The sequence below is a fragment of the Emydura macquarii genome, unplaced genomic scaffold (assembly GCF_026122565.2).
Source record: "Emydura macquarii macquarii isolate MOO-44397 ecotype Brisbane River unplaced genomic scaffold, CSIRO-AGI_Emac_v2 contig_2988, whole genome shotgun sequence".
Taxonomy (NCBI): Eukaryota; Metazoa; Chordata; order Testudines; family Chelidae; genus Emydura; species Emydura macquarii.
In genome coordinates this window covers 1,356,657-1,381,955 of record NW_027133125.1, presented here as the reverse complement: position 1 = coordinate 1,381,955, position 25,299 = coordinate 1,356,657, and the positions used below count along the sequence as shown (strand labels likewise).

Sequence of the window (25,299 nt, the reverse complement as noted above, 5' to 3'; positions counted from 1 at the left end):
TTATCTATTCTGGGCCACAGCCTCACCTGGCATACACGAATGTAGTTCTGTTGAAGTGAATGGAGTTGGGCCAGTGGACCCAAACTGAGAATCTTGCCTGGTCCACTTCAATATCTTCCAGCCAATGATTTTTGATCACTTTATAGATGTTAAATGACTCAAAAATTCAGAACACTCGTGTGTGATGGGTCAGTAACACTACTCAATTGAAAGGAAAAAAGTGACCGGCCCAACGCCGAAGAAAGTCTGTGGCTGAGCCAGGAACAGAACATGGGTCCCCTGACTCCCGTTATTGAACTTTTAACTGACTAAAAGGTTTCATGGAATGTATATAGTATTCATACACCTTCGGTTCTGAAGTGGAAGGAGGGAGCCTGCTTTCTAGTGAGCTCAGCAGTCCAGAGATGGGGAACTTTCAGGCACAGATTCTGGGGATAAGTGCAACCCCTAGAAAAATCACCAAAAGAGCTTTACTGCCCAAGAAGTACAGAAAGATCTCCCTTTTAAAACTCTCATTGGACAGAGTAAGTTGCATAATACACAAGTTATTCACTTCAGAACAATCAAGGACTTGGAAAGTACAGTGTCAGGTGACCTAAGACTTTCAAAATAAGTGCTTAATTGGCTAAAGGAGCCCTTAACTCTGGAACTTTCTATTAAAACTGGTCATAAATCCTTCCCCTCCCAATGAAATGTGGCCTTTTCTCCCCTGAACTTAAAACTTTGAGAAAAGACTTCTGTGTTTTGGGGGGGAAAAAAATCTTGAATTTTTTTTTTTTTTTTTTTTTTTAAACATTGAAATTTTTGAATGTTCAGGTTTGTTATTTTTCCTCTTTTCTCCTCTTCCTTTCCTTGTGTCCACCCCACATGCACATTTTGGTGTTGATCACAATAGACAATGATATCCTAGCTGGGGTTTGTTTGTTTCCGCCCCCAACACACACTTTTTCATTTCTTTTTCCAGTTTTCTTTTTGCTATGCTAACTTTTCAGAATGTTTTCTACTTTGGAAGAACTAGAGTGCCAGAGGTTTTGTTTCCTTTTGCAAATGTTTTCTTTTCCTAAAATTGATGACTTTTTGAAAAGATAGAGTACCAAAATGATAAAAGAAAATGGGATGTCTTGGTCTTCATTCATTTTATTACACTCAGTCGTAAAAAAAGAAGGAAAAAAAGGAGGAGAAAAACCAACAATATGAAATTTCAAAACTTTCCCAAAAATATTCCATGCAAATTTTAGGGGGAAAAATTGTTCCATTTTCATTCCTGTGAAATGTTGTTAACTTTTAAATGCTGAATTTTCTCATTACATTATTATGTCCATATTTCAACCAGCTCTACTTTCTACCCGCATCAGACCAAGGCCAGGTACTTTGGTGATACTAGGTGCCTACATAGAGAAAGCCAAGATTTAATGAACTGAGGGACATACTGTAAGACTCACCTGGTTTCTCAGTCTTTTATGGCGGCTGGGGCAGGATGGTGAAATGGGACTGGATTTGGGGGAGGGAAGGGGGGAAATAGAGCCCATTATCTAGGAGGCTTGTTATTAAGTTTTGATTGCTTTGTTGATAAAATTGCATTTTTAATAACATTAAATGCACCCAGAGTTTAGGAATGAACTTTATGTAAATAAATAAAAGAGATACCTAAACCATTCTCAGGTTAGAATTCATAATTTTACAAGGCAAAAATCAGTGAATCCATCTGCAAGGATCTAGTACATAAAGAGAAAAGAGAGGGCATTACAACGACATGCAGCTGTATAGGACATTAAATGTACCTTGAGGGTGCTTGTTATGTAAATGTTGAATGGCAGAGGAATTTCAATGAAGGGAACACTGCACTGCTCCCTCTTATATTCCCTCAGAACTGAAGAGTCAGACCCCAAGAGATGATCGAGTTAGCCCACAACTCCTTTAGGAAAACAGCTAGTTGAAAAGTCTTGCACAGGTATGAAAATTATGAGTAGTATGGAGAAAGTATATAGTGAAGCATTATTTGCCCCTTCATATAACACAAGAATTAGGGATCATCTAATGAAATTAAGAGGCAGCAGGTTTAAAACAAACATCTTCACAGAGTGCACATTCAACCTGTGGAACTCATTGCCAGGGGATGTTGTGAAGGACAAAAGTGTAACTAGGTTAAAAAATGAATTAGATAACCATTGATGGACCTATCCTCCATGAGCTTATTAGACAAGATGGTCAGGAATGCTACCCCATACTCTGGATGTCCCTAGACCTCCAACTGCCAGAAGCTGAGACTGGCCAAAGGGGATGGATCAATCGATAATTTTGCTCATCTGTGAATTCCCTCTGAAGCATTGGGCACTGGTTATTGTCAGAAGACAAGACACTGGGCTAGATGGATCATTGATCTGACCCAGTATGGCTGTTTTTATGTTCTTAAAACATTCTCTCTTTAGACTAAGAAACCCCCCAGCCAGTTTTTCTAATAAAAAAATAAAAGACTACTTCAGAACACCAGAATGGTATTCAGATGCCATGGGGTTAAATGTGACATAAGAATCTGAATAGAATAGGACAGAGCTGTCCTGCCACCTGATTTTATTCTGCTCTGAGTTAAGATATATCTCTTGGGCATTGCAACATACATCCTCCTTATTCATTGTTCTTAGAGTCTGTGATGCCTGCATAAAACAAAGACAGGCAAAATATTTAGCATGTGCTCTTTCTAGTGCCAGATATCAGCCCTTGACAGCAGGGCAAATTGATTTTAATCAAAAATATTTTAATCAGCAAGCAGGAAATCTTGATTTAAATAATTGATTTTAATCTTGTTTTGGACTTGTACATTTTTAGTTATTTTCCTACAGAAAGCTTGATTCTCACTGGTTGGTATAATTTGGTACTTTTTTTTTTTTGGTAATCAGGAGGATACACTATATTTATAGACCTTTATTTAAGCAATTATATAGCTTAACACACATTCTTTTTAGTTTTTATTACCTTAGAAAATGATGAATCATGCATTTCTTGTTTAGTAGATGGTGATTTAGTTTTGACTTGCTATTTGTGTTATGCTGCATTTGGATGAAAATTGGAGTTCAATTAAAAATGCACAAAACCAACATTCTAAAATCGTTTCTATTAGTAAAATAAAACTACCTAAAATGTGCCGGAAGCAAAAAAGTAAGTAAGTATATCAAAACAAGTTTTGCATTTAAAATGAACTGATTTATTAAACAAATGAAGTGTTATAAATAGTTGTTAATTGAACTGATTTCTTTTGGTCACCATGTCCTTCAGTATTTTAGAACTAGTAGATTTCATCCTCACACACCCTGTTTTTAGTCATTGCTTGGAAAAAGGAAAAACTAAGCTTTCTCCCAATTGATTTCTTAACTTTGAATGGCCCACTCAACGAACTGAACTAGCTGAACGAACTGAAATGAAGCAAATATTCTCTCCGTACCTGCAGAAGAGGCTACTGCTATCAACAGTTAGTTTAGAACCTGGTTCCAAGTGCTCAGACAGTGACTTGCACCGGTTCGGTTGCTTGACTTTCTTTAAAACTTTGGTGGCAAACATATTGTACTGTTTGAATATATTTTTAAACTAATTTCAATCATTTCAATGGATTATAGTAACCTTAGGCCTTAACATAAATTGTCATAATTTTAAATAGAATTTAAAAATATATATATTTAATATTTTATTATTATTTTTCTCTCTCCTCCTAAACACCGTCCAAGGGGTATATGAAAAATCATTTCAAATTGGGAATTTTTTCTCACTTTTTTTCCCCATTCCCTCCCCTTCCCCTTTTCAGTAGAAAAAATGGAAATTGGGAGAAAAGGGGAGGAAAAGTTAAAAAAAATATCCAACATGCAAAAATGTTTAGTAAAATATTTCACAGAAAATTCAAAATAAAATGTATCTTAAAAAATCAGTTTTTAGAACACTCAAAACATTTCCATAATTTGTTTTGATATTTTAACCACTTGTTATTAAGTGTATTACAGTAGTGCTAGAGGCTCTGAGGAAGACACAAATCCCATTGTCCTAGGTGCTTTCCCACCCTGAGGAATTTAGTCTAAACAGGCAACAAAGACGAAGGACGGTAGAGCACTGGCAGAGGGGGGAATAGCACCCCGAGTTCCTGACTATGAGTCCAGTACCCTAAGAACTAGACTATACTGTCTCAAAGCATGAAGCAGATTCTAGGGGCAGATCCAGACACTCTGACGCTTGAAGGTGTTCAATTTTAAGTTTCTGGTTCAACTCATAATAGAGATAATGATAGGTTACGATGGTCAGATACAGATTTTGCACTGATCCGGAATGTGTGGAAGCAGGATAAATGTTACTGGTTACCCCTTCCTTGCGTTTATGGCTGGTCCTGTGTGCACCTAATTATAGGAGTGTATTTCTAATGAAATCCCAATTAATTGCCAACAAGCAATGAAAAATAAAGAAAAAGGATTTTTTTTCAAAAAGAAAATAATCCAGTGCATGATATGGAAGTGAGCAACTGAATCCTCGGGGGAAAAATATTAGACACTGAAAATGGGAACACTACCAAGAGAGTTAGAATGGATATAAAATAGGATTCCTTCTTGGATACCACGCAAAACATACTGCAGGTTATTTATTTGGGGGGCAAATGCAACATCAAATATTTGCTTCTACAGTACCATCCAGGAATTTTAATTCACTATAAAGCAAATAAAACTGGAACACATTGGGCATAATTAGCTAGATAGTCTCTGGTTTTTGTGGTCAGCTTTTTAAAAAAAAAAAAAAAAATCATATGAAGTTTGGAATCTGCTGTAGGCCATAAATTAAATCTTCAAGAGAAGAGCTGGCAAAAGCATAGAGAGGGTTGCTTTTTTAAATGGATTTATCCCAACCCCTTTTACCTGCAATAGCATCTAGTTTCCCTGAGGTCCATTTTTTGCAGTTTGACACATGCAAGCAACACAAGTTCAATACCAAAAGGTAGGGGGGAAGAACAGTCAGAAACTACATTTAAAGAAAAGAAGAAGAAGGAAAAAAAAAAGAGCAAAACATGGTTAGCAGATCTAGGAAGATGAGGAAAAAAGCTGGATTTGAAAAGTCAGCTCCATTTAAAAAGAAAAATATCAATTTAAGCAGACTTCTTCAGAAGATGCTTTGTAGGCTTTGCATGGAGAGAGAATAAACACCGTATGAAAGGGTAGGGAAATGAGTACACAATTTATTTGCACTTATTAATACTGCATAGCTTTGAGTAGCAGAGGGAAGCAGATCCATGAATCAGCTCTATATGGTCATCCCTAATGAGTAAGATGTTAACTCCAATCCCTTCATGCAGAGTGCTGTTTATACCCCACACTACTCTCTCCATTTATTTATTAGGAGACTCAGAATATGCAGATGAAACTTGATTTAAAAAGAGTGAGAATGTTTAGTTTGAGCTTCCATCTGACTGCCAGAGAGGGTGGGATACTGAAGCACTGATATCACAGTGATGGGCTTGTTAGAAATGTCAGGATCAATAAAGCAGATAGCAATGCATGCGGAGCAGAGTTTGCATTCCTGTTCACAAGGCGCCAGGAACTGGGACTCCCAGGATGTCCTGCTAGAAGCTCCACCTTCTGCCAAGATGGTTTTGACCTACATCCATTTATTTGCGTTGTGGTTTAAGGGAGTTGGAGCTGCCTGTGGGGACCTTGACAGGTACTATCAATGCTTGGCTTATCAAGGGGAGGTGCCAGGTGTACTTCAACATATAAAGGACAACTCATGAAGCGTCATGAAGGTCACAATGTTGGTGTTTCAGGTCGTCCCCTGGACCCTCCTGGTTCTCTCAGGGTTCCGCTCCCGTAGACACACAACGGACTCACCACTCCCTGTAGTTGCAGTCACTCGGGCTCTTTATTTACAGTGCAGTCACAGTCTTCTCAATTCCAGCCCACGATACTCTGGGGGCTCAGGGGCTGGTGGTCTGGGCCTCTCTCCTGGCCAGCAAGCAGCCCGCTTCCCTATTCTGCTTGGCCACGCCTCTTTCAGCTTCCTGCTCTGCCCCATTTATCTTCCGGCATCAGGCTAACAGCTGTTCCCCTTTCCTCATTAGGCCAGGCTCCAAGTCAACCTAATTAGGGGCCGCAGCTGTTTCCTGTGCTGCCTTAGCCCCCGGGGCAGGCCTGACAGAGGCAGAAAAGGGGGTTTTCACCCTCTGCCCTGTCACAGTTGGGAAGAGCAGTGAGCGGGTTAAAATGAACTAGAAGCTGTGGATGAATGAAGCGATGCATGTATCTATCTAGTCATTCATTTCAGGCTTGATCTAAACAAAACTCCATCCCAGTGAGCCCTTAATGTACGTTTAGGAACCCGAGAAGATAAGGAGTTACACAACACAAACAAACAGTCAGAAGCAGCAGAATTTCTCCCCCTTCTCCCAACCCTGCCATGTCTCACCTGCTCATCAAACAGAAACAGTTCAAAATCCCCACCAGCTGCACTTTCCTACCATCCTCACCAGCCCTAGTCTTCTGCCAATGCCTGATCACACAGATGGTCCTCACGTGCAAGCTACTTCCCACCAGGGCCATGGCAGGGAGAGGATAATTCCAAAGGAGGGGCCCTGATGGAGAACGCTCTGCCAGCAGCCAGTTTAAGCATCCCCTCTGATCTCAAATGAGGCAGAAGGCGGTTGCAGAGGTCCCAGGCCAATTCATGCAAGTATTATTGATCGTTATTTGTTATGGGGTACAATCTCTGTACAATCTCTTGGCTGGAGCAAGCAGTCTTCTGGGTACCCATAAGAGGTGACAAAGCAGTGGAATCACAGCCCAACTCCCACTTTCCTCGTGTAACGACCTTGGAACTATTCACGATTGGCTACTCGATGGATGGAATCTCCAGACTCCTTTTGTGCAACCTTACCACTGGAACAGGAGAAGAGAACAAGAAGAGCCATGCAGCAACCTCACTCCCTTTGTGCTCCCTCCATACCCATAGAGGCAGAGTCTCCCACCCCAAATAAATTCCCCAAATGGACATTAGACCTCTGGGTCCCAGTGCATCAGATGGGAGATGCAGAAAGTGTCTGTGATTAATCTGAGTTGCAGGCTGCCCTGCAGCGTTCATTTCTCTATTCGGAGCATCCTGCCTGCTGCGTGAGCCGATAGGGGATTCCTTAGACCAAAGAGAGCATATGGGCCATATGGTGAAAGGCTGGAATTCTGCAGCATTTCCGGACCTGTTTCAACCAGCCAAGGTTTGTAGATTTTTTAGCACATTTTTCTAGCATCCATGGCAATACTTCAGCAGTGACATCTTGTATGTGTCCATGACCCCGCATCTATTCCCTGCATCTGGTGCCAGCCACGGCAACCAACCAGCTCTGCCTTAGGCTTACAGATAGTATTTCTAGTCCCATTAGTTGACACTGTCAGCCAATCGCCAAATTCGAAATCCCAAAGCTAATCAGCAACATGGCCAAAATTCTCAGACTCTGCATATTTATTTTCCTAGCCATTTACATTTTTTTAATAAGCAGTTGCCTGAGCCTCAGCCTCCATTTCCCGCTAGAGATAGAGATGAGAGTATTTGCATATATTCACACCTGCTCTCCTTCCTTTCACTGCCCTGCATGAAGGAAAGAAGGCAGAGTGTAAACAATAATTAGCACGTACATAGCGTCTTTCCTACAAGGATCACAAAGCATTTTATGATATGCAGAAATATTCCCGGCCCTGCTGTGCGAACGGAGGCACTGAGAGATGCAAATTCATGGCATAGCGAGCACTAGAACTCAGGTCTCCTGACTCCGTTTCATGCCCTCACCAATTAGTAGGAAGCACGGGGCAGTAGCTTTCTTGATGATTAAAATAACCATGAGCCTGATTCTTCTCGAAGGTACACCACCATTGGACATACATGGCATTATTCCTGATTTACACAGGTATGAGTGAGAGGAGAATCTGGCCCAATGTTGTGTCCGTATAGAATTCTAGAAATGTCAGGCTCGAGTGGTCATCCATTCCAGCCCCCTGTACTGAAGCAGGACCAAGCATACCTTCTACACACAGCACTTTCTCATTAAGGGGCTCAAGCACTTTATAAACATCAATAAATGGAAGCTCCCATTACCCTATCATGTAGAGGTCACATGCGTTCCGCAGATCAGACTCATGCTGTGCCCAAGATTACAGTGAGTCCATGACTAGAATGGAGCCCAGGAGGCCTGCTTGCTATGACCACTTCACACAACACTGCCTCTGAATGGCCAAACAAGGAGATGCCCAGGCCACACCAAGACCTGATGACCACATTCTGGCTGGATTTGCTCTTCGTCCTTTAGTATTTTAAATAGAGGAGGATGGGGGAGATCAGCACAGATGTATTGCCTTTGTCGAAATGGGGAATTAATGGTTCAGAGTCAGGTTAGGCAAGTGACAAATGAAATTGAAAATAAAAGTGCAGGAGTTCTGGTTTCACCCAGACACCTCCCAAGACGGAGCCATCGAACAGGACACAAGTTAACAAGCATGAAAGCATGACAGGAAGGTTGGGCTGGGTGGCCCATGCCTGGTGTCCGTGAAATTCCCCAGCAGTGTCTGAGAAATTTACTTCTCAAATGACCCTTCCTGTAAGCGTCAGATTCAGGAAGCTGCTGAGAATTGTGTCGCAAGATTTTTAACATATGCTTGCCCCCTTCTCCTGCAAAGTAACATTACTAGCACCCCTACTTCAGATCCCAGAGCCACAAGAACAAGCCCCAGATCCTCCTGAAGGAGAAGCCTAAAACAGAGCCATCTATTTCCCATATGTGCTTTTGTATATACAGGCTATTAAGGACTCAACAGAACCTCTTCTTTGTCCTTTATGCATGAAGGGCCATGTAGGGAGCAGATGCCTAGGAAACCCTGCCAGCTGACCACAGCTAGGTAGGTGTGAGGTCTGATTAGTGCTTCCCATGCAAAACTTGTCCATTTCCCTATTACCTTGCCCCTGCACCCATCTGTTTTAGCCACCAACCGCATCTTGTTATAAACCAAGATTATAAACTCTTTTGATGGCACCTAGTTAAAATGAGGTCCTGTTCCTCAACTGTGCCCTCTTGGAACTACATAAGAACTGATATTATTATTAACTATGATTACTATGATACTAATACGAATGCTAAGGAAGACTGGCATAAATCAAGAGATCAGCAACGGGACGAGGAATCCATAGGTCACCAAACGACGCGGCCCACATGAGTAGTGATTGAAATAAATCTTGTAAGGCAGAGCACAATAGGTGCTGATCAGAAGTGTCGTGGGCCTTTCAGCCAAGAAGTCCAGGGCTGAATGGGGCAGAGAGATGGAACTTGCTTTCTCAGTGCTAATTTGGGTCCCCTGAGACTGTGGTTGAGGCTCACTGGTTTGTAAGGATGCATGTACAAGATGAGGCTTCCGCTACCTCTGCAGGTGTTGCACTTGCTCGAAGGAGACAGAGAGAGGACTTCAGTGCCCAGGGCTGTCAGTCTACGGCTTTTCATCGGTGTGAAAAACAATGAAAGGGGAGGCCAGCCTGTCACTCTGACGGCTGCCTCCCGGGCAAGTGCACTTGACTTACGGCCGTACTGGAGGCTGCTGTAATTTCTCATCCTGCTGAGTGAGACGCTTTCGTTATTGAATTGCCGACCCCTTCCATGCCCTTTCCTGGAGACCACTGGCTAGGATCAAGAATTCTTCAGAAGCGTTGCAAAATAACAAGGAACCGAATGTATGAGTGAGGAGACTGTTAAAACGGAGACTCTCTGGTCTGAGACTTAAACACCCCTTTCACACAGGGGGAAAGTACACAGGAAAATCTTCGGCTTTCACCGCGTGGAGCCTCTGACACACCCTCCCCTTGGGAGGAATGGGCGTATGAGGCCGTAAAATATAATCTAGAGCCTTTCTGAAGCCTTATGGTCCATAAAGGGATCTGAATCTATCCCAGCAGAACTTAAGGCATCTGCAAAGCGTAAAGGCCCCTCCACTCTGCTCCCCCTGACCCCAGTGCCCCGTGTCATCCTCCCCAAGGGAGTGAAAAGTCACAGAGGGGGATTCAATGGTACTTCAAGCAGCATTACCTGCTGTGCATGTTTTCACCTGGAATGGTTTGGGTTCAAGATGTCCTGCCACAGAACAGCGCTCCCAGTGTCACCTGCCTCCCTCTTTCCCTCCTACCCTCGCCACGATGTCCCCCTGAAGAGCTTCAGCTGTGTAGAGCTCCATGATGCGGCTTCAGAGACTTAAGGACAGGCATAAAATTTAGTCACCATTCTCCCTTTCGTTGCTTTTATGTTCCCTCCACACCTTCTTACCCTCCCTCCCACGCTGTACAACAGGGAGGAGGAGCTGGCCATAAGTACATGTTGTGAGAAAATCTGTTTTCTGACTCATTTAGTCACTGTAAAAGGAGACAAACAACCCCTGCTGGGCACATTTTCCTAACCGAGCAAAATCTTTCAAAGAGGAAACAACAAAGAAAGCTATAATTGTACAAACCTACACACCTTGAAAACACAGCACAGAATGCTGCAGCCTCGCAGGCGACAGTCCTACTAGTTCCTTCCAGGGAGGTTGTAAGAAGAACTACATTAGAGGCTGCAAGATACTAGATACTGTGGAACAGAGGCCAGATGAATACCATAGACTGACACCGATATGCTAAAACGCATGGCATGCAGCTGGACAGTGGTAGCAAATCCATGCGCTGCACACAACAGAAACAGCTAAACTGCACTAGTGCCGTGTTTGGGCTAGAACCCAGAACCTTGCCTCTAAAAACACACGCCTCTACCACCTGAGTTAAAGGAGATTCCACTCTGCTTCCTCAAGATGACACTTTAGAACGCAGCAAGGGGAACTAGGGTTTTTTGCTGCTCCATTATGCTCCTCACCTCCTTCCTGCATTGTTTGGGATGGTGTGCACCCCTGAGGGAACATGGAGGAAGCCACCTCTGTGCTGTCCTCCCTAACTAATTAGATGCTCCTAGTCATAGGGGGGAGGGGTTAGCTTCTGCAGACTAGTCAATAGAGAGCAGCAGTAAACCTATGCAAGAGCAGCGAGGGCATAGGTGAGTTTTCTCAAACATGTATGCAGCAAAAAGGCTCTGCACATGTGACCTCCCCTCCACTATGAGGTAATAATGTACTATGGGGTAGATGCACAGATGGTATAAATCAGCATAGCTCCATTGAAATAAATGGAGCCATGTCAATTTACAGTAGGGGAGGAGCTGGCCCGATGAATTCAGAATGTACTAAAGCCAGAGCTAGCATAAGCTTCAGAAAAGAGAACCAGAAGTGCTGATCATGGAGCAGGTATTATTCCCTGCTAACAAACTCCTAGAATTTACACCCAGAAAACTATTCCTAGGAATCTTTACTACGTTGCATGACTCCTGTTTTCAGAATCCAGGAACAAATGAGGCCAGCCTACAAGTTTGTAACAAATAAATTGCTTTCTAAACAAAGGCACCGTTCTCAGAAGAGGGTTTTGCCGAGATAATTAAGACAAATGTCCCATTTACATGTTAATTAAGTGACATAATTCCCACATGTTAAAATTACACAAATATGTGCATCACAGTGTGTGCAGCAATAAATCTTGTAATGAAGAACAGAGAGATCATATTTTGGAGGGAAAATGCTGTTACAGAATTTTAATACACATCTTATTACTAGATGCTAGATGGGAGGACTCGAGCTGTACAATTCAGATCTGATTCCAGATACAAACTTCGCTGAAGTTCAGGGTTGTACACGTTTTTGGCTTAGTTCATTGCAGGGGGAGGACTAATAAGAAATTAGGATATAGGCAAGATTGTGATTTTTCCCTGCCCTGAAAACATCCCTACATCCCCTTATAGCCCTGACCTCCAAATCACCACGAAGCTTTGAAATGAAACAAAATACATGCTATACAAGTCACTAAAACTTGCAATTTTTAAAGCACAAGGCACAGTAACCAAGTCCCCAGACTAGTAACTATTTAAGCCTACAACTCGTGTCTGCCCTTAAATGTCAATACACTTTTACCAGCTTAATTTGTCATTTGCTAAGGGCTGAAAAAGCAAAAAGTTTCAACCAAAACTAGTCTGAATGTGCTTAAAAAATGCATTTGGCCAATACTGTGGTGGCTGGACAGGAGTGCAGGTCTTTTCAAGATTGACAGAATTCTGAACTCAATCCTACTGCTTTCTTGAACTTCCATCCAAACTTTTGTACAACTAACTGTGACATTGCAGATTTTGGTGATCTGACTCGTCCGTGCTAGAGGATATGGAAAAGATGCAGCCTTACTTTCCATCAGTTATATTTCAACTTCTTCTCCCTGCCCTGGGCCCAGCCTATAGCCTTTGTATTTGGAATCAATCATGCTGGCAAAGTAATAGCTTCTCTGAATCATTTTTCAGGCTTGTCCTTGTGTTTTTCCAATTCTCTGCTCTTAATAAGATCAACACAGATTTCAACTGAGACTGCAACAGTACTGCCACATCCTGTAATCTTTCAATCCTTTTGTAATTCCTGCCACTGCTTTAGTAAATGCATTGTCTTTCTGGAGTGCATCCTGTTGTGTAAAACGTGTACTATGTTCTGATCAAAATCCTCTTTAGGCTCAGCACAAATGTTAACACAATGACAGGGGCAGTCGGATGCAAATGGAGAGAGACAATCCATCCTCCTGAGAACTCCTCTAAATTAGAAAGCTGAATCATCCATGCTCTTTATCAGCCAGTCAGGCAGCCATGGGGCTGATTGATACGACTCCAGAAGAATTTCTTAGCTTCCACAATATACTTTAGGACTTTTCAAAGGCATTTTTTGCGCTGAACACCCCTGGATCCGAAGTGCAGGATGGCTGCACCTGAGAATTTCTCTCGCTTTTTCACTTTACTGCTGTATGACCTCACAATCTTCTTCCTGGTGGGTAAGCCCAGGCATATGCTCAGTAAATAACAGAACATGCATTTTGTTACAAGAAGAGAGGACAGAGGCAGGTCCCTTCCTGCAGCTGGTGCTCCTGACCGCAAAGACTCTTTTTCTGACACCCTCCACCCCCGAACTTCATCTACTTCTTGAGTCAGGGATCTGATCTGTCAGGGAGGAGACACGGCCTTTATGGACTCTCTGTGTCTGTCTCTCTCCCACAGGCTCAGACAGTACAGTAGCTGTTACGTTATTTTTATTGTCTAAGCAAAGAACTCCTTCTCACTTTTTTCTTGGATGGCATCTTCAGCAAGTTGGTAAAAATACTCCATGGTTTGTTTTCAGACGTCATCATTTGCCCTGTAGTGATGCTGGTGGTTATTAATGGGTCATGTCTCATGTTTGACCAACCATCATGAACTAACATCAGCTATGATTCTTTTAGCTCTTCCTTTTATCTTTCCTCTATTTCTTCATTTGGAGCAGTGGAGTCACAGGTTTAGAAACTTCCTGGAGAAGTATATACAGAGAGAGTGCTTCCATTTAAGTTGCTGAGTTGGTGCTACATTGAAGGCAATGGTAGCATAAAATAAGGTTGCAACTTTCTTATCAAGATCATGTCTTTGCCTTTCAGTTGTTTTTATGGCATAATGACAGATTGATTTTTGGCATCCTTTGGGCACTGGAGATGAACAGAAACTGCTGGAAGGATTAGGACAGACTTATTATTGTGATTGTGTCTGAGTGACAACAGTGGCATTGGAAGGGTTGCACCATATGACCATCACCTCAGTGTTTTCCTCCTCCACTTTCATAGAGAAAAGTATGAAATGGTATGTTCGGTCTGATGATGATTCTGATTTTCTAAGACCGCCACACATCCTTTCTATCTTCTTACTTAACAATCCTCAACAAAAGCATTATCTTTTTTTATTATTTCATCACATTTCATCACTGACTTCTTATCAATGATGTCAATCTTATCAGGCATACTGAGTCTGTTAAATTCATATACTGACTTTTGGTAATCGTTAAATGCTAACATCATGGTTGCAGTTTTGATCAGCAGTTTTAATATTTTCGATATTCAGAATAAGAAACCACCACTTCGGTATCTGAAGACAGATGGACTAGTCAGTTTTCTAATAATTTGGTTCTGTATATGATCTGCCCACCTTCCAGACATTTCTAGATTCTAGCAAGCCAATCCACACAACTCTTCACCACACCACCCGGTCCAGTCTCTTCAATATTCCATGACTGTTGATTCTACCCATTAGCCCCACCTCAATGACCGATGACTTCATAAATCTGGAGTTCAAGACAGTTCTAAATCTTTCTTGTTGTTTTCTAAAGAGCCTGAAGGGCATAACAAGAATCTGGGTGTTCTAATATCTTCCAATTTAATTTTCCAGAAGGTGGTTCAGATTCATAAAATAAAATTAGAGCCTTTAGTATGAATAACTTTGCTATGTATCATGCTCATATAATTACTTCAGAGTGATACATACATTCAAAATATTTGTGTGGAGTAGGAGAAAAATGATGAAACCCATGAAAAATCACTGTATTGTGTTTTTCCTTATAGTCAAGCTTCCCCCCCCCCTTCCAGCCCTGGATGCAGATCCCGAGTTCTGCAGATCAGGGTTTTGGTTCAGGTCTGTCTTTGGTAGATACAGACACGATCATTTTTTAGTCCTATTGACTTTGTAATATGTTAGTGTGACATGGCAGACCTCTGTTATAAATGTGGTATGTCATACAGTCTAACAAGAAAATTGTAAATGATCTATTTAAAGAAAACAGCGGGTACATTAAGGAGATGACAGGTTTTGATGAATCAAATAATTTCTCCTTCTTCCCCCATTTCTTTTAAACTTCAAAGCAACCAAATGTTGTTTATGCATTAAATTTAATCCTTTCACAAATCTGTAGCTTGATTGAATTTGCATACTCTCTTTCCTGTGAGCCAATGTTAAGAGAGCCTGATGTAATTTAAACTATTTCCCCAGCAGTTCCTCTCTTTTTGTGATGATATTTTCTATGAGCAGCTTTATTATGCCCAATATCTGTAATGTGGGAAGATTAGAATTTTCCCTTAAAGCAACCCGCACTTATAAACTGCTAGGATAGAAAAAACAAATAAAAGAAGGGAAGAGACAATAATTACCTGTCTTTGATGTCACACAGATCAACGTGCAAATCACTGAAGTTCCCCAGGGAACCTTGCTCAACTAAAATGAGGTCCTTGGGCTGGTTATCAATGAAGATGAGCCTCATGCATCCTTGGAAAGCAGTCGTGGGATTTAAACATTGGGAATCAGTGAAATTGTCAGGGCACCCTGTGGGACAAAAGGAAGGAAGGGAAAAAAGGATGAAAAAGGTTAAAATTATCATTTTTTTATTTCTGTTGGGACTTCCTGATAGAAGACGTTTAATCGAATTATTCCTAGTCTTTTCTTTTCTTGCCATGTACAGGCTTTCATATTATAAATCCTGTGGTAATACAGAAAGAAAGCAGGCAGCCAAGGAAACCAGGCACAAGGGCTTCGGGTGTGTTGAGCAGATTGAAATGCCTTTTTGTGTTCTTCAAATGCTAAGAACTTAAGAATGGCCATACTGGGTCAGACCAATGGTCCATCTTGCCACTGTCCTGTCTTCTGACACTGGGCAATGCCAGGTGCTTCAGAGGGAATGAACGGAAAAGATAATCATCAAGTGATCCATCCCCTGTCATCCATTCCCAGCTTCTGGCAAACAGAGGGTAGGGATACTTCAGAGTACAGTTTTGCATCCCCGCCCATCCTGGTTAATAGCCATTGATGGACCTATCTTCCATGAACTTAGCTAGTTCTTTTTTGAACCCTATTATAGTCTTGGCCTTCACAACATCCTCCGGCAAGAAGTTCCTCAGGCTGACAGTGCGTCGTGTGAAGAAATACTTCCTTTTGTTCATTTTAAACCTCCTGCCTATTAATTTCATTTGATGACCCCTAGTTCTTGTGTAATGAGAAGAAGTAAATAACACTTCCTTATTTACTTTCTCCACACCACTCGTGATTTTATAGACCTCTATCATATCCCCCCTTAGTCATCTCTTTTCCAAACTGCAAAGTCCTAGTCTTATTAATCTTTTCTCATATGAAAGCTATTCCATACCCTTAATCATTTTTGTTGCCCTTTTCTGTATCTTTTCCAATTCCATTACATCTTTTTTGAGATGGGGTAACCAGATCTGCATGCAGTATTCAAGATGTGGGCGTACTATGGATTATTAAAGAGGCAATATGATATTTTCTGTCTTATTATTTATTCTTTCCTAATGATTCCCAACATTGTGTTATATTTTTTAACTGCTGCTGCACATTGAGTGGATGCTTTTAGAGAACTAGCCACAATGACTCCAAGATCTCTTTTTTGAGTGGTAACAGCTAATTTAGACCCCATCATTTTATATGCATAGTTGGGATTATGTTTTCCAATGTGATTATTTTGCATTTATCAACATTGAATTTTATCTGCCATTTTATTACCCCATCAACCAGTTTTGTGAGATCCCTTTGTAATTCGTCACAGTCTCCTGAGTAGTTTTGTGTCATCTGCAAATTTTGCCACCTCACTGTTTACCCCTTGTTCCAGATCATTTGTGAACATGTTGAACAGCAGTGGTCCCAGTAAAGACCTCTGGGGGACACCACTATTTACCTCTCTCCTTTCCGAAAACAGGCCATTTATTCCTTCCCTTTGTTTCCTATCTTTTAACCAGCTACTGATCCAGGAAAGGACCTTCCCTCTTATCCCATGACAGCTTACTTTGCTTAAGAGCCCTTGGTGAGGAATCAATTGCTACGGTACCTTTGCTACGGTCAGTAGTTATCTCCTCCCACAGCAAACACCATGCAAACTGAAAATTACTATGGGTCGGATTCTGTCAGTTCTAGGCATGTGAAAAAAATATGACAGCCAGCAAGGAAGGAAAATAGAAAGAGACCACATCTGCCTCTATGTTTGGACAGTTCTTACAGCAGGTCAACACTGTACATTCTCCGTTTTACAGCAGTGCTCATGGGTTTGAAGCAGGTCAGGATCCCACTGTGCTAGATACTACCGAGAGATATAGTAGATGACAGTCCCAAAGAGTTTACAGTCTAAAAGACAAGGGATAACTTTTTCAAAAGCGTCTAAATGACTTGGGGGTCTAAGTGTCCTTTTCAAAAGTGACATAGGTATGTAGGTGCCTAACGGCTATTGGTTTCAATGGGGTTAGGTGCCTAAACATTTAGCACTGGGGCCGTTAGTCCCCTAGGAATCTACAAGTCACTTGCTGAGCCTGATCAGGGCGCCTGAATTCTCCCATAATACCAAGAGCAATAACAGTATTCTACGCGCCCTCCTCCCCCCCCGCAAATAAATGGACAGAGGCTGTTCTAAAGGCCTGAAAGCTAGGTACCACAGAGGGGCTTACAGGACGTTGCCTGCATATCTTTAAGAAATATAGACCCGGAATCATACTTTTCCACTAGCTCTGTAAGCTGAATTCTATTATAAGACACTGAGGCCTGGATCCACAAAAGGACTTAGGCATTGCAATGTGGCATGTCACGGTGGCTAATTTCTACGTGCCTAGAAAAATCACAGGAACCACACTGAGATCCACAAAGCCTAGGCGCCTATGCAATGACTGGGGAGAGAGAAATGCCTTTAGACAGTGAATCATGCCAGGCAGTGAGGTGCCCAAACTAGTCAATGGGAGATGCTGAAGACAGGGCAGTGTCCTGTGCCCCGCTCCCCTTTCAGAGATAGGTGCCTAAACCCGGGCTGCTTAGCAATACATGAACCGGAACCTGTCTCCTGGAGTCAGGCAGCTTATGAGTCAGAGGTCTTTTTTTGCAGGAATGAGTTAGGCAGCTGCCTAGCTCCACACAAAACAGCTGGAGGAAGCAGTGGTGCCGTCGCCCACCTTGTCACTTTTAGCTCAGTGGGTAGAGAGCTCAACTAGGCTGTGGGAGACCCAGATCTAAATCCCCCCCTCTGCCAGGTGGGGAGAAAGGATCTGAAAAGGGGTCTCCTACTTCTCAGGAGAGTGCGCTAACCCTGCTCTTTGAGATATTCTGATGTGGCGTTCCTGCAGTCTGTTCTACTGTGGATAAATAAAGAGCAGTGGGAGCAAGGGGGCTGAAACGGAGGGTTTCCCACCTCTCAGGCGGTTATCCTGACCACTGGACTAGAGAGTCATTTTCACACTCACTCTTTCTCTGGCCCAGCGACTAAGTATGTATCCACAGTGGAACAGTCATTGGGACAGAGAGAGAGAATGACTCGGTATTTCAGTGGTTAAGAGACCCACCTGGGAGGTGGGAGACTCAAGGTCCAATCCCAGTCCCCCTGCGTCATTCTTTCTTTCTTTCCATTTGTGAATCGCTCTGGGGCTTAGGTAGGAGATCGGCATCCAGATGTCTAGAGGCAGAAACAAAGATACCAAGGGAACTTTTACCCTGATAACGTAGGCCTCGAGTAAGTTTAGGCCCCTACAGGGTTTGGTGGGAGTTTTGTGGGTCGTAGTGGAGCCAAAACTGGGAATTGGATGCCTAAATCTTAGCTTTAGGCACCTACGATTGGGATTTATGCAGCTAAATACCTTTGTGAATCTGAACCTGAATTTCTGTAGGAAATATACACTCTTCTTGCAGGAAGATGGAATGCTGAGGCTCAGGCCTGTCCTTCCATCCATCCACTCAAACCTACTGTGGCCTCTAACACACAGTCACCTCCCACGATGCTGACCCATGCTCCTAGGTTGAATAATCTGAGTTTGGAAGGGCTGTGTATGGGGAATGCATACAATCAGAATAAGCACATCAATGCTGGTCTTTATCAGCTAGACACATGCTTATTTGGGAGATGCGCCAAACACAGACCCATCAATGATCAGAATTTTACCCTGTATGTGAAAGTGAATTCTGTCTTTAAGGGAAGCTCTTTAAGAAGCATCAGTAAATACGATTCCGTCATCTACGTTCTTGAAAATCTATCACATGGCCTTACTGATCACTTATGATTGTGCAGTGTTATTGTAGCTGTGTAGGTCCCAGGATATTAGAGAGACAAGGTGGGTGAGGTAATATCCTTTATTGGACCAGTGTTTGTTGGTGAGCTCAGAAGTTGTCTCTCTCTCCAACAGAAGCTGGTCCAATAAAAGATATTATCTCACCCAACTTGTATCACTTATGATTGACACACATACCATGCCATAAAAGGTACTTTCTGTAAAACATAGAAACTTTTACATTAGCTAAAAAAGGCAGATTTTCTTATTTAAACATCTGTGGTGTCTTTCACTTCAAAGTCCTAAATAAGCATTAGCTTCATAACAACCCTGCAGCCTTATACTCACATGAGAGATGGGGAGAGAGAGATACAGAGATGTTAAGTGCCTCACCCAAACTCAAAGACATGGTCAGTGATAGAGCCAAAAAACAAAACCCTGCACCTCCTTGTCTCCTGCCTAAAGCCACTGCATAAAACTATATTCCTTGATCAAAGCTTTGAAAAAAACATTGAAAACATACTCTGCATCTTTTCTGGAATACACCTGTGTTGGGGTGATGTGTCCCACAGAACTCCAGGTAACGGTCTTGTTTGCTTATTCATTTTTATTCCTTTGGAATTCAAAAGAGGGCCGGCAGGACAAAGAGTTTCATTTTGGGTCCCAGCTTGGCCACTTCACTTTCACACCAGGTTCTTTTCTTACTCTCTCTGTTAAAACTTAGTGGCACCAGGACCCGTGCTTAATTTGTAACGAAAGAGGTGCTGGGGCTTAAGCAAGTAGGTGCCAGGGCTCAAGCAATTTTTTTTTTAAACTTTCATATCTGACACGGCAAGCTCAGAAGTGCCGGGGCTATGAACTGCCAAGCCTAGAGGTGCCGGGGCTCAGCTCTAGCAACCCTGAAACAAACGAAAACCTCTACATTCAAAGGGGAGGCCAGTCTATTCATAAGTGGGCCACATGATGGAACCCTTACCAAAGCAAACAGCCCCACTCAGTTCTATGGGACTGCTTCTGAGGTTATGGAGCTCGCTGAAAGGGTTGCTCAGTGGCCCTATGCTGAGCTCCAAAGTTAAGCCGGGTTGTAGTTATTTAAGGAGCAAAGATGGAGCTGGCATAGAAAGCCGTGGTGCTGGGAGCAGGCAGCCTAGCTACGTCGCAGCGGAAAGGACATTGGCTGTATGCCCCTTTGGCAGATGGGAGCAATCTCTTTCATACATATGGGTGCGGCTGTATGCCCCTTTGGCTGACGGGAGCAATCTCTTTCATACATATTGGTGTGTTTGTGGCTTTGTTCTCTCTCATGTGAACTTGTGCCCCACAGCGGTCCTCTCATACAACAAACTGCACACAAGCACTGCACGTATGGCCTTTCATCGTCGGGACAAGGGCCTGTGATTACAGCTCCTAACTCCCTGCCACACAACGCAGGGGGAGAAACGTCTTTCCAAAGCTCAGGTCCCTGGACGGTGAAATGATAAAAGCCTGTCTTGTGTCCCTCTGAAACAACCTACCTCCGAAATAGTAGCTGTTCCCAGAATAGATCTGCGAGAGGGTGGTTGCATGAGCAGCAGAGGCGACGTCATTATCCAGAGTCAGGGTGATGCGATGCCTTCTGGCGTTTATGTTAACTGAATGCCAGAGCCCATCATGGAGATTGCTGCCTGGAAGACAAATGCGGAGGGTAAAGAGAAAGAGGTGCAGGAGGAACAACAAAACAGCCGGGCTAGGAATGCAAAGAGCAGGCAGGAGGAAGTAACTAGATTAGCTGATGATTTGATGCATCTCTGTTCAGTCCACTCTGGCTATCCAGAGGCCTACGAGTGCTGATAGTACTCCCTGAGAGCAAGGAGTGTCACTCTGCACTGCCACTTCTACAGGGAATGTTCCTGGTGGATATTGCTAATTGTGTCTACTCCTTTTTGCACACCTGTCCAAGGCTGGGGTCAATCTGACCCTTTGCTGCTTTGCTCTGTGAATCTGTGTCGGAATTACGACTCTTCAAATGGTGTAACACATAGGAACCCCAGGTCATCTATTCTAAGAGCCTTTCAAGTCATTGGACACGATTCTGACTGCACTTACACCAGTGTAAAACAGGAATAACTTAACTGCAATCAACGGAGGTATTCTAGCGTAAAACTGGTGCACGAGAGATCAGAATCGGACCTCTGATATCTACCTTTGTTAATGGGATTTTCTAATGACTATTGGTTTTTCGGGGAAGTGAAAAGGCTCTTAGTGATAAGTAGAGACATGTTAACAATTCAAAATTAAATGCAAAAGCTGTATGTGTGAGAAATCATTTCATTAGGAACCAGGAAATAAGATTACTTCCATAAAAAATTTTGCTAAAATATGTACATTTTTCAAGGAAAAACAGGCTCATTTCCCAGGAAAAATGGACCAATTTTCAACCAAGAATAGTGCTATTTTTAAGTGAAAAACATTGCTAAGGCCTGAAAATGGTTCAAGAGAAGACAGGTCCAAAGTGGGGTGGAAATGGGTCTTTTTGTGAAAAAAGATGAATTTGCAGGGAGACGTGGACATTTGCAATTTGCCTATGCTTTTCATGTGAACGTAGCCACGTTAACAATATTTTGCACTCTCCCATGCTACGGTCGGGTTAAGAATTTCACAACCATATTAAAGAAGCAAAACATTGTAATGTTCTCCCATCTTCACAAACAACTGAATTACAAGGCAGAATGAAAGCTCAGTATTCAACCTGTAAGTGGGGGCAAGATGGGTCTTTAGCCGCCTTCTTGAAGTCTGTGCAGAGCTACACCATCTTCCGACCATTAGAGTTTATGAGTTTTGCAAACTGAACAACTAGGTTCTGTCTGATTAATTCATCCCTGTTAAATGCTAACAAATGAAGATTTTAGTTGCCTTTAAGAGCCACAGATTTGTCCAGGTCCAGACTCTATCCAGCATATTTTAATGTTGCTGTTAATTTTTTGGCTAATGGATTTTTTTTTTTTTAATTTTTTTTTTTTTTTTTTTAATTCTAATCCACCTGCACACTCCTCATTCGCCTTGGCAAATATGAGTTCAGATCCCAAGTGAACATGAATTTGCCAGGTCTCCTGTGGTTTTTTCACCACTCTCATGGCAGGAATACTCTAGGTCATGTCTGCGATTCATCAAGAGTGTTATAATGGGAAGCTTACATAATCATGGGAAACTGCCCAGACGGTACTTGGTTCTACCAGAGAGAGAGAGAGAAAAGGCCCATTAGCTAGCCATAGCGACCAATGCAGAGTTGTTCCATACATTTTATTTTAAGAGTATTTTCTCCATTCCTGGCCCCCTTAAATTCTGCTTTGTGCCATTCCAGCTGTGTAAAGTAGCCACAGAGCTGGTTTAAGTGCCCCGCCAGACTCCCTTGGCACTAAGAAATAGTGTTGAGCAAGTACAGCAACCCCCACAGCTGGCTGTTCCCAATGAGAGGGTGTATTGTGGGGTGGCATGGGGAAAGGGGCATGGCTGTGGAAGTCATTGCAGCCAGACATAAATGGAGAGGAGCCTGAGGGTTACCCTATATTGTGCTGGAGTCAAATGGAACCCCAGCATTGCTGGGGTGATGGGAGGTACAGAGATATTTAGAGCCAGTTTGACCCAATCCTCTCAGATCCATTGGGTAATGGATTTTGTTCAGACCCAGGGATCTAGCCCAGGGATACTCAGACCTCAGTGATTCAGGAGCCACTGAGGTCTGAGTCCTAATTCTGACACAGATTCAACATTACCCAAAGGAGCCACAGCAGTGTGAATTCATTGTTTCATTTACTATAGCGCTCTATATTTATATTTAAATGGCATGACAGGTTAATAACTTAGTGCAAGTTAGTAACTTAATTGGTTCATAATGTAGAAGAAGGATCCCGACTGGTTAATAACTTAGATCGGTTAATCATTAAATCACACCGTGTTTTAATATCACGTGCTGCAAAGAGCTGCAGGAGACACATTAAAGAACCATTTGCAACTTGTGTGCCTCAATCTGAGTATCAATGGTCTAGACCATCATTTTTAATAGCTCAAATGATGGGGTTTTCACTAGTTCGCTATGCAGGACTGGGAGTTCTTCGGTCTGGTTTTCTAAAGAAAATGTAGGCTGGCTGTAAAGAAAATTGTTGTTCAGCGGATTTAGGCCAGAACTACCCAGATCCTAGCTTCTTTAATTCAGGCCCAGCATGAATGTAGCAAGTCCTGCTATTATTGCTGCAGAGATAAGGTTGAGTTTGATAAGGACAAGAAGATCAGGCCTACCCTCGTATCACAGGAAAGAGGAACCTATGAAAGTACCTGCAGTGATCTCCACCGAGTTTTCTGCCACTTTCTGAATGACAAGCGTCAACCTGCCCACGTGAAGGTAAAGCAGGAGAACTCCTGAATCTTCAGACAGCTCCGTGGACAGAAGCAGCCCATCTTTGTTCCAAGTTCGAAACTGGAAGCTGACTGACAGCCCGTTAATCTGGGGCATGCCAGGTAAGAGCAAATAGCTGCTGCTGGAGCTGACAAAGGTGATGGGAACAACTGGTGGTTCTGAGCAGGAAAAGGTCACGTTGCCCTAAAAACAATAAGAAGCAAACACGTCAGGCTGTTTTTCATTTGGAGACCTGCTAGCTGCTCTGAAACACTTGCCTCAAAGCCAGCCTTGATTTGGGGGTTATTTTGCTCTCCCAAGGGAGTTCTAAACAATATACATTTATGTCATCTGCATATACAGATGCCAGCAAGTTTCTTGCTGAGACACAATTATGGACCTGATCCTGTTTCAGCTTAACTCCAGAGTGGGTTTTTTGCCATTGACAGAAATGGGAATAGGATCAAACTCTTTTGTCCGCCATACAAGTTGTTTCAGAGCTTATACATATGATGGTGTCTATGCATTTATATAGTACAATTTGTGTTGGGCAGTGGGAGGGAAACCTCACCAGCTATGTTTGGGGTTTTTTTTCCCCTAATTTTACATGCTTATCTAGCAAGCTATAAATAATAATAATGATCCCTTGGATTTATTTAGTACCTCCCAATACGAAATACTTCAAAGGATGCAGAAAATAGTTGTGTAGCTTTGTTGTGCACAATTAAACAGCCATCATGGCTCACCCCAGAGTGCCTGCTGTTCAATAGTGGTGGGTGATTTTGCTTCTTTAATGTGCTTTCTGATCCCTGTGGATGAAAGGCAGTACCCTAAATGTTATTCTAGTTGCAAGTTTTTCCCACACTGAAATGCAGCCACCTCTGAGCTGAAATGTGTTAGCCTTTATGCACTAGTAGAGTTACAAAATAATTTGTTAGGATTGAAAGACTAATTTATTAAATTAAAACTACAGGAGAAATTTAGGTAGATAGAATCTAAGCACCCAAAGTGGAATGTGCCAATGTTCTTAGACCAGTCTCTAGAACATGATCTTGCTACTCCATAAAGCAATGTAGAAATTAATAGTTGGATGATCCCATTCCAATTTGTAATGGTTACGAAGGATGGCACAGAGTGCTCTTACCATATCCTTCCCACTGTTGCCTATTCAGATACAATTTCTGGGAAATTATTAGAATGCTACATAGAGAACAAAATTATGACAATCAAGTTGAAATCAAACACATTTTCAATGGTATATTTACATTGTTTACTACCTTACCATGCCAGCAGTCTCACTGAAATCAGTGAGGCTACTTGAGAAGTAAGGTACTAATCTACTTGAGTAATTCAATTCTGAACATTATCTCAGACCTTATTGCAGCCAATAGGACAAGATGACTCCCTATTGTTTTGTTGAGACATATTCCACTTGATTATATAATCAGGTCATTCAAGTCAAATAACAAAAACTTAACAATTTATGAAGCCAGGACACATTTACAGAATCATATTTCTTCAAATTTAGAAAATTGCTTCAGCTGGCTTGCCTGGAACCAAGAAGCTTTGTAAAATACGGACTGAAATCTGATTAACCCATTCCAGTGAAATGCTTTCTCCATGGTACAGCCTCCTTATTAGAGCAGATATCTCATTCTAACAAGATAATTATAATGAACAATATTTGACTGATAATATAGGCAGTTGTATGGTGCTTGGGGGATCCTTTACTGAAATGACAAGACAGGTAATGGAACTAGACCCTATCATTTTCAAGACCCTTTATAGTCTTTATTTTACACTGGAAATTAAATACAGTTCCAGAAAGAGAATTAGTCTTACTGAATGAAAAACTTTGGATGGATTATTTTTTCTAGTTTGTGCCAAAACTAGCAAGTGGAAAGGGAGGCAGAGGGTATGTCCTCTCAGAATGAAGATGTACATGTTCTTATCAGAAGTTT

At 42.2% G+C, this 25,299-nt stretch overlaps 1 protein-coding gene across 1 annotated transcript in view; it reads right to left on the bottom strand.

Annotated features, from left to right (window-relative positions):
• The window catches only part of CNTNAP5 (contactin associated protein family member 5), a 385,501-nt gene that overhangs the window by 154,370 nt on the left and 205,832 nt on the right, over positions 1-25,299 (bottom strand). The window contains exons 8-10 of the mRNA XM_067570074.1: positions 23,278-23,542; positions 20,481-20,630; positions 15,091-15,262 (exon numbers count right to left, since the gene is read on the bottom strand). Coding sequence (XP_067426175.1) covers positions 15,091-15,262; positions 20,481-20,630; positions 23,278-23,542 — 587 coding nt within the window. The remainder of the gene's footprint in view (positions 1-15,090; positions 15,263-20,480; positions 20,631-23,277; positions 23,543-25,299) is intronic.